At 54.2% G+C, this 8,958-nt stretch overlaps 2 protein-coding genes across 3 annotated transcripts; both read left to right on the forward strand.

The window, feature by feature from the left end:
- Nucleotides 1-200: 200 nt before the first annotated feature.
- On the forward strand, nucleotides 201-4,212 carry Slc10a3 (solute carrier family 10 member 3). Of its 2 annotated transcripts, XM_046452664.2 has the most exons (4): nucleotides 201-926; nucleotides 1,988-2,174; nucleotides 2,424-2,907; nucleotides 2,995-4,212. In XM_046452664.2, exons 3-4 carry the CDS (start codon nucleotides 2,551-2,553, stop codon nucleotides 3,982-3,984), a joined length of 1,347 nt encoding a protein of 448 aa, XP_046308620.1. In that variant the 5' UTR covers nucleotides 201-926; nucleotides 1,988-2,174; nucleotides 2,424-2,550; the 3' UTR covers nucleotides 3,985-4,212. The 2 variants fall into 2 exon arrangements, with proteins under 2 accessions (XP_046308620.1, XP_046308564.1); XM_046452608.2 differs by having other exon boundaries at nucleotides 2,424-4,212.
- Nucleotides 4,213-4,857: 645 nt separating this feature from the next.
- Ubl4a (ubiquitin like 4A) lies at nucleotides 4,858-7,726 on the forward strand. Its single transcript, XM_046452671.2, has 4 exons — nucleotides 4,858-5,009; nucleotides 5,210-5,315; nucleotides 5,546-5,754; nucleotides 5,857-7,726. The coding sequence occupies exons 1-4, from the start codon at nucleotides 4,962-4,964 to the stop codon at nucleotides 5,965-5,967; spliced, it is 474 nt and encodes a 157-aa protein (XP_046308627.1). The 5' UTR covers nucleotides 4,858-4,961; the 3' UTR covers nucleotides 5,968-7,726.
- Nucleotides 7,727-8,958: the final 1,232 nt, after the last annotated feature.

The raw sequence follows: 8,958 nt of genomic DNA on the forward strand, positions 1-8,958 counted from the left end.
AATTCACTGTGCCCGGTTACAATCAGGTGTAACTCAGGAAGCAGTCAGTCCACTGCTCCCTTGACGGCTCGCCGCTCTCAGAAACGTCACATCCGGTTGGAACCTATTATGGTCGCCAGAGGTGAGCGCACCGCCAAGGGAGGGCGGAGGTCTGACGCGCAGGCGGAGCCTTGGTGGGGCGGGGTGGGGCGGAGCCCTTGGTGGGCGGGGCGGGGCCCTGGCGGGCTGAGCTCGCGGGCGTCCGCCGCCCCGGCAGGCGCTGGTGTTGAGCTTTGCAGCTACGGCGGAAGGTGAGAGCCTTTGGCTGGGTAAAGATAGGCGGGAGGCAGACTCTGGCCCGTCAGCGCTCCGCGATCAGCCACGCGCCACCCCGGCCTGACCAGACCCAGCAGGGAAAGGCCACCGCACGTTGGCGAGGCCTGGCGGGGCCCAGAAGTGACGTGAAGGCCCCTGACCTGAGAGTGCCCAGCGGGTTGTGCGTCCTTCTTTCTGCCCGTCTCCACCCCCGGTTTTCACTCAAGCTCTGCTGGTGCTTCACCTGACAACTTCCAGACTCACAGGTGGGGAGGAGCCCAGGTCAGCACTGCCGATTACCCTCACCCCCAAACACTCCACCGCTGTGGAAGAAGCATCAGGGCTGGCATTGCCTTCCCTGCCTTGGGGTGCGTCTGTTCAAACTCTTCCAGCCCCTCAAGCAGAAACCCTGTGGATTGGGGCCAAACTCCTCTTGCAGTGACTCAAGGCGGCCAGCCCTGCTGAAAGGATGGGATGGGAGGTGAAAGGCCCTTAGCCTATTGCTTTGAAATGGTTTATATTACCCTGGTGCCTGCATATTTTTCCCTCCACTTGACTTCTCCTACCCTTTGCTGGTTTTCCTGCCTGGCACCCCCAGCAGTGAAACACAAGGTTGGACCAAGGCCTCCAGGGTAAGTGACCTAAACTCCAAGCCAGCAAGGACCATGTCATCCTGTGGCGGGGGAGGGGAGACTTTCCCAGGGAAAAATCTTTTGCTGAACCTCCCTCCACTCCCACCTTACCCTCTCCTCAGTTTCAGATAGGAGTGGGGGCAGAGCCAAAGACTAACTAGGATCCAGAGAGGTGGTGCACTCTGAGACACTACAGGGCACAAAGAAATGGACTGCTGTGAATTATAAACACCGTGTGCCCATCCTGGTTGCCCCAGTTCTAGCAGATGATGTGATACTACGGGGGTGACTGCCCAAATTAAAAACAGGAGGGAGGCAGACCTCCTCCTTTCACTCTGAGGTACCCCACCCTCTGGAAACACTTAAGTCCCACTAGGAATTTCAGGCTCTGGTGGAGTTTTGGGGGAGGCCCAGTACTCTGAGCACAGCAGATCATATGTAATGCAGCAGTTTTAGAAGCTCAAATTCTGGGACTGTCAGAGAAGTGGGAGCTCTTACAGAAGGAGAGGTCCCTCCCAGTCCCTCCCAGTGGACATGTGCTTCTATATGACCCATTCCTGCTACCCCTTCTGGCAACTTCCCTGGGAACAGGGAAACTGCTTCCTACCAAGATCCCTCTCTCATTACTATAGGGCAGGTACAGCAAACCAGGTAGCGACAGCAACAGTTTTCCAACTGCATGCCAGTGGCAGATATCAGCCCCTCAGACCTTTGGTACAGTGGTCACCCACTGCCCACATCACTTTACCACCACTTTGTGCCTGGCAAATGACACTCATATTCCCCAACCTACTCTCCCAGATCTGGACCAAGCCAGTGTTTCCCATCATTCCCCTTTGTTCTCATCCATCTTGTCTCCTTTTCACCCCCCCCCCCAGGTGGTTTTCAAAGATTTCATCCTCACTGTGGTATCACAAAAGCCTTGCTTTATCTGCAATGTTTTTTGAACCCAGAGGCACTTAACCAGTGAGCCACATCCCCAGCTTTTTTTTTTTTTTTTTGATATGGGGTTTCATTAAGTTGCTGAGGCTAGCTTTGAACTTGGGATCCTCTTGCCTCAGCTTCCTGAGCCACTGGGATTACAGGTGTGTGCCACTGCACCCAGCTTATATCTGCATCTTGAAACCAGTGTTGAACAGGCTAATGGTGACAGGACTGGAAGTGGCTGTCCTGAATCTCTTGGTATCAGGACATCTCTGCAAGGTCGCTGAGGTGGACAAACCCAAGGAAATCAGCAGGTATCAGCAGGTGAATGGGAACTCCTCTCTCTAGGTGGCACCTCTGTATGAGGAATGGGAAGCTTGAGGCAGCTGTGCTGGAGGAGGGGAAAGCCAAATAGCGCTCAACAACAAGCAGTAGGCATTGCCTTTCTATTCCTGAGCTTGGGATTAGGGGTCCTGCTGAGTCTTCCAGCAGTGGACTTCCAGAAACCCATACTCCTGGGCTTATATCTGCTCACCTTCACCAGCCACCTCTCTGTATCCCTTCCCTTCTCAGAGAGAGCCCTGCCATCAGGAAAGCAGCACAAGACCAGGACCTACTGATGGACCCTTTTCAGGACAACCCAACAGCCGTGGTGCTTTCCTAAGCTGCAGGAGACCTGGGCACACCTTCTGGAAGAGCCATGATGTTCAGGAGGGGTAGGGGCAGCTCTCAGCAGTGGCCTGGCCTGAGAGGGGAGTGTGGTTGCACAGGCCACCTAGGCATGCTCAGAGCTGCCCTGCTGCTCATCAGCCTACCATGGGGGGCCCAAGGGATGGCCAGTACCAACCTCAGCACTGCTCTGGGCCACACTGTGCCATTGACAGAGGGTCGTTACTTGAGCATTGGAGATGGCTCTGTGATGGAGTTTGAGTTTCCTGAGGAGAGTGAGGGCATCATTGTGATCTCAAGCCAATACCCAGGCCAGGCAAATGGAACAGGGCCTGGCCCCACACTGAAGGTCACATCCCTGGACACAGAGGTGCTGACCATCAAGAATGTGAGTGCCATAACCTGGGGTGGTGGGGGTGGCTTTGTTGTAAGCATCCACTCAGGTCTGGCTGGACTGGCTCCACTCCATATCCAGCTCGTGGAATCTCATGAGGCCTCACCCATGCTGATTGAGGAACGGAGAGATTTCTGCATCAAGGTGTCACCTACTGAAGATACCCCTGCTACCCTCAGCACCAGCCTGGTCCACTTCTCGGAGAACCCAATACTCTACATGCTCTTGCCTCTTATCTTTGTCAACAAGTGTTCATTTGGTTGTAAAGTGGAACTTGAGGTTCTGAAGGGGCTCCTGCAGAGCCCCCAGCCCATGCTTCTGGGCCTCTTGGGCCAGTTTCTGGTCATGCCCTTGTATGCTTTCCTGATGGCCAAAGTCTTCATGCTGCCCAAGGCCCTGGCTTTGGGCCTCATCATTACCTGCTCATCACCTGGAGGTGGGGGGAGCTACCTCTTTAGCCTCCTTCTTGGAGGGGACGTCACCCTGGCCATCTCCATGACTTTCATCTCAACTGTAGCTGCCACTGGTTTCCTGCCACTGTCCTCAGCCCTCTACAGCTATCTTCTCAGCATTCATGAAACTCTCCATGTGCCCATCTCCAAGATCCTGGGGACCCTGCTATTCATTGCTATCCCTATTGCAGCAGGAGTGGTGATCAAGTCCAAGCTCCCCAAGTTCTCTCAGCTGCTGCTTCAGGTCATCAAGCCCTTCAGCTTTGTGCTCATCCTGGGTGGCCTCTTCCTGGCTTACCGCATGGGGGTATTCATCCTGGCAGGAGTCAGGCTACCCATTGTACTGGTGGGCCTCACTGTGCCCCTGGTTGGCCTCTTGGTGGGCTACTGCCTGGCCACGTGCCTAAAGCTGCCAGTGGCCCAGCGGCGGACCGTCAGCATTGAGGTAGGGGTGCAAAACAGCCTACTGGCTTTGGCCATGCTACAGCTGTCCCTTCGCCGCCTTCAAGCAGACTATGCCTCCCAGGCCCCCTTCATTGTGGCCCTGAGTGGTACCTCGGAGATGTTGGCCTTGGTCATTGGCCACTTTATCTATAGCAACCTGTTCCCAGTTCCATGAGGCACCTGGGTCAAGCTTTTATCACCCAACCACCACACTCCATCCCCTGTCCCCACAGTTCTTGTGTACCAAAGGCCTTTAGTTCTCATGCACTATGCACTCAGACAAATCCAAGCTTATTTTTTTTACTGGTTTTTTATTCTCCAGCTTTCAGTGCCAAAGAGGCCATGCTGAGTTAGGTAGGTGGGCAGTGCCCAGAAAATATATTTCAATAAAAGAGAGAAGCAAGCTCGGGTCCCTTCCAGTCTTTGCCCCTTGGGACCTGGAGGTGGGAGAAGGAAAAGTGTACGTGGGTAAGTGTGGGCCAGGGTAAGGGTGAGCTTGAGTGGCACGGTGACCCCTGCCCTGGCTTTCTCTATCAGTCCTTGCCATTTAGCCCCTCACTGAGTGAGGTGGCCTCTTGGTTCTAGGATGAAGGGTGGGCAGATGGAAGCAGAGGCATGGCTTCCCTAGGTGCTCCCAAGCTCAGTCGGGTTTCTGCAGCCGACTAGAAAGGAGGCAGAAGAACATAAGGCACTATGGTCAGCTTGGCAGGACTGGGCCTGTTGTGTTACTGAGAGACACAATCTGGGGTTGCACTGACCTGCCCCACTAGCAGACTGGGAATTTAGAGGGGGCTGGGTCACCGGTACAGGCGACTGGATTTCCTGGTCATTTCTTCTCCCAAGCCCCAGCTCGTACCTCCTCCCAGTCCTGGCGGGGTGGACGCGCCAACTCCCTGCACAGTTGCAGCGAGAGGACCCGTCAGCCTGGGAGGTCCCAGTGTCTTTGCGAGTCTGCGCCCCACGGCAACTAACTCCTCTTCGGGGGGCGGGGCGGGGGCGGGACCTAGGGGCGTGGGCAAGGCGCACGGGCGTGCCCCTCTCACGGCTTCCGCCGGCGGCGGCGGGCGGTTCCGGCGCGCGCCCGGGACGGCAGCGCGCGACTGGGGGCCTTTGGGGTGCGCGCTGGCCCTAGTGGACGCCTCCGCGGCCGCCATGCAGCTGACGGTGAAGGCGCTCCAGGGCCGTGAGTGCAGCCTACAGGTAGGGTCACCAGGCCCGAACCACCTTCCCCGGCTTGCGCAGTCACAGCCTCCTGGCACAGGGACGGGCAGGGCCCGAGGACGGGAACGGGGCGGCCGGACCAGGGAGGCCGGGAGAATTGCCCTCTGGAGGGGACGCGAGGCTTTTGTCGCTCAGGGGTCGCGGGCTCAATCCCTGCCTCCCACCCTCGGCCCGGTCAGGTGCCGGAAGACGAGCTGGTGTCCACACTGAAGCAGCTGGTCTCCGAAAAGCTGAACATCCCCGTGCGCCAGCAGCGACTGCTGTTCAAGGGCAAGGCCCTAGCAGGTAACAGGGAGTGGATACACCCAGGGAGCCCCCAAGGAAGTCGGGGGATGGGGTGTACAGGCTAACTCCGGCAGCGTGATGGATCTGGGCGCTGGCTCTCGCGCCGAGGGAATCTGTATCCACCACAGCCAGATGCCACAGCGCTCTGCTCTGACTGCTTGAGGTGGTATCATTTCCGGGGCCACTTCCACGGCTGTGGATAAGGAACCCCACCAATCTCTTTTTGGCAGATGGGAAACGACTGTCAGATTACAGCATTGGGCCCAATTCCAAGCTCAACCTAGTGGTTAAACCTCTGGAGAAGGTGTTACTTGAAGAAGGCGCCGCCCGGAGACTGGCCGACTCCGCATCTCCTCCTGTCTGGCAGCTGATCTCCAAAGTCCTGGCTCGCCACTTCAGTGTAGCAGATGCTAGCAGGGTATTAGAACAACTGCAGAGGGTGAGAAGGGACATCCAGTCCCAGCTAGTCCCAGCCCCTGACTGTCACAGCATATCCCTCCCCACTGGCACTGCCTGAATCCTCTTGGCCTTCTCTCCTCAGGATTATGACAGGTCCCTGAGCCGCCTGACACTGGATGACATCGAACGCTTGGCCAGCCGCTTCCTGCACCCTGAAGTGACTGAGGCTATGGAGAAGGGGTTCTCCAAGTAGCATTCTTGGATTATGGGAAGGAGCCCGAGGCTAGGCCACAGCTGCATGTTGCATTAAATGTATTCTCCTGTTGCAGTTTGGCTCATAATAACAATAATAGCGGCTGGTATGTACCAGGCTCTTGCTAGGTGCCAGGCACTACTCAAAGCACTTGACCAGGGTTCTCTACCACCCCTGCAATAGAACTGAGACAGCATGGTGGAGGCACCTAGCAATGACATGGGAGAGCCCAAATCTGAGTCCAGCCAGCTTATAGAAGTGCCTCAGTGTGAGAAGGAGGAATGGGCTTTAGCATTTCACATTTAGCCCACTGAGAATAAGCCCTTGAGTGATGTGCCCCCAAGCCTGAAAGGGTAAGCAGTTGGCCCCTGCTGCCCAGTCTTGTCACCTGACCTCTGTGGAGTGTGGCACAGCCCTAAACAAATCTCCACAGGAGGGCAAGTGGCAACCAGCCCTGGGCCTCCTCAGCTGCTGCAGCAAGTGTGCTCTTGATAAAGGAAAAGCAGGAACCTGGGAGTCAGAAAGTCACCCCACCTCTGTGGCATGACTTGAAACGAGTTTCTGTGCTACTTTGGTCCCTGACCATTGAGTCTGTGCAGACCTGAACCAATTTCCTTCCTCCTTACCCCAGCCCAGGGTGGAGAGTCCCTACGATGATCTTCCACCTTCTATTCAATAAACAAACCGAAGCCAAAAGTGAAGCTATAGCCAAGCATGGGCCAGAGATGGCATGCCCTTGGTGACACAGCTCTTCTCTGGGGCACCCTGTCTGCTTGTCTCCTCCTGGAGATGAGTAGTTCTCGCCCATAGGGCAGACAGGTCACTTAGCAAGACAGTGTCACAGCTCGGACTCCATCTCAGTCTCTGCACCTAGTGCTTGCCCACAGTATGAAGACGATGCTTCCCATGCTACCTGTATACAGGGGCTTACACTTTGCACACACCTCATTGCCTGAGAAGAAACCTCAGGGTGCTGGAGAGGGCCAGAAGTATGGACTCAGTAGCAGTGGTTCCTCTTTCATCCTGCACTGTGCATGGTGCTAGAGGTCATGTAAGTACCTACCTTCTCCTTGGAGGAGGCCCCCAGGGGTGGTAGAGATTGGAAGGCAGCCATATGTATTCGGTTCTTCCACTTTCACCATTCTCCATGTGGTCAAGGCTGGACCTGCCTTCCCTGCCATAGGCCCTGCTGCCTGGTCCTTATGGGGTGAACACTGGATCCCCATACTGGAAAGATGAACAGAGGCCTGAGATCAAAGAACAGACAGTGGCCTCTGGCCCTTCCTGAGAGCTGGAGACATCACATAGCAGGTATCTGCTTAGGAATATCTGTGGTCTGCCAGCTTACATGATAAACTTACAATACTCTCATTTATTTTGAGTCAGGGAATGTATTTTGAAAATTCACACTAAAGGTGCATGTGAGACTTTTATCCAAAAGGAACTCTATTAGCTAGGCTGGTTTTGGTTTCCAATAATTGTTTTTAACAATAAAGGAAACTTAATGGCTTAGGAAACTGAAAAGTCCAGGGTCCTGGCAGTGGAGGAAGAAGTTGACCAGATATCTACTTTCTCTCTGCCTCCCTATGCATCCTCCACTATCTGCTTTATCCCAGGCCAGCACCTCTGGGGATCAAAAGGTGGCTGCCTGCAACTTCGGTGGAACTCTTTGTTCACTGCTGGTGAGGAGCACCTTCTCTCTGTAGATTAGCTTCTGTCTCAGATGTCCCCAACAAATAAATGCTATTGTTATTGGTCAGGACTGCGTCTTGCATCCAATTATTTTGGCCAGGGTGGAGGGTGGTGGCCAGCTCCCTGGAGCTGTGTATGTGGTCTCTGTATACATGGGCTTCCTGGAAGAGGGCTAAACAGGTTTCCTGATTGGTAGCTGCAAACAACGACTGTCCACTACAGGGGATCTGTGTGTCAGAAAGATCAGGACTACTTGGTGGGAGTGAAGGAGGGCTAGAGGGAGGTTCAGACAGCAAGAGTGTTTTCTGAGATTTGCAACTTGCTGTGCCCTATACCGAATGTTTTCAAAGATATTTAAACTTTAGCTAAGGATTCATTGTTCCCATTTTATAGGCAAAGAGACAAACCTTGACATGGTTGTTGAGTTCCTTATGCCAGTGCTTCTCAGCTCTGGGTGCCAGAGGCTGGAGCATGGTGGTTGGTGGTTCCCTTCAGCCAGAGATGAGAAGGAAATGTTCCTGATATATTTGGATGGTATAGTTGGGGGTTTTGCCAAGTGGCTACCTGTGTACTGAGGGTTCTAAATGGAGGGTCCCTTAGGCATCACACTCAAGCCTGTGAGAGATTGTGGGACAGTTACAAAACTGGGGAGTCTGGGAAAGGCTCAATGTTGTGTTGTTGCCTTGAAAGACTGCGGGCACCATCTGCTGGGTGGTCAGACATATAGAAGTCAGGAACTCAGGGGAGATGGGGTTGGACATGGGGACTAAGGAGTAAGGGGTACCTCAGGATATGTGCTGATAGAAGACGGGACCCGAGAAACAAAGAAGATACCCTTTGATGGTCAATCACTGAACTGTTCTAAGCCTTTACTATGCAGAGTTCATAGCTCATTTCAACTTAACCTGACTACCAAATACTGGGAAGTGGAGGTGCCACTTGAACCCAGGCCTGGTCTGATCTTCAAGCCTATGTGAACATGCTGCTTTGCCCAGGAATTATCTATAGACGGGAAATCCTAGAAGCTATTAGAATGGGTGAAATGGTTTTCCAGAGATACTGGCATGAAAAGGGAAGATTCAAGGAACTTCTTTTTGTTGATTTTGGTACTGGGGATTGAACTCAGGGCACATTACCACTGAGCTACTCCCTATCCCTTTTTATTTTGATGCAGAGTATCACTAAGTTGCTGAAGGCCTCTAACTTGCAATCCCTCTGGTCTCGGCCTCCCTAGTCCCTGGAATTACAGGCCTGTGCCTTTGCACCCAGCTGAGAAATTTCAACTAGAGAGGAGGCAGA

The sequence above is a fragment of the Marmota monax genome, unplaced genomic scaffold (genome assembly GCF_021218885.2).
Source record: "Marmota monax isolate L192 unplaced genomic scaffold, Marmota_monax_Labrador192_F-V1.1 WCK01_AAM20220418_F8-fsc00142, whole genome shotgun sequence".
In the NCBI taxonomy this organism is placed as follows: Eukaryota; Metazoa; Chordata; class Mammalia; order Rodentia; family Sciuridae; genus Marmota; species Marmota monax.

Coding starts and splice junctions, on each gene's coding strand:
- Slc10a3 (XM_046452608.2), top strand. CDS start 2,551: ATGATGTTCAGGAGGGGTAGGGGCAGCTCTCAGCAGTGGCCTGGCCTG.
- Ubl4a (XM_046452671.2), top strand. CDS start 4,962: ATGCAGCTGACGGTGAAGGCGCTCCAGGGCCGTGAGTGCAGCCTACAG. Junction 5,316..5,545: donor CAAGGGCAAGGCCCTAGCAG/GTAACAGGGAGT, acceptor TCTTTTTGGCAG/ATGGGAAACGACTGTCAGAT. Junction 5,755..5,856: donor TATTAGAACAACTGCAGAGG/GTGAGAAGGGAC, acceptor TTCTCTCCTCAG/GATTATGACAGGTCCCTGAG.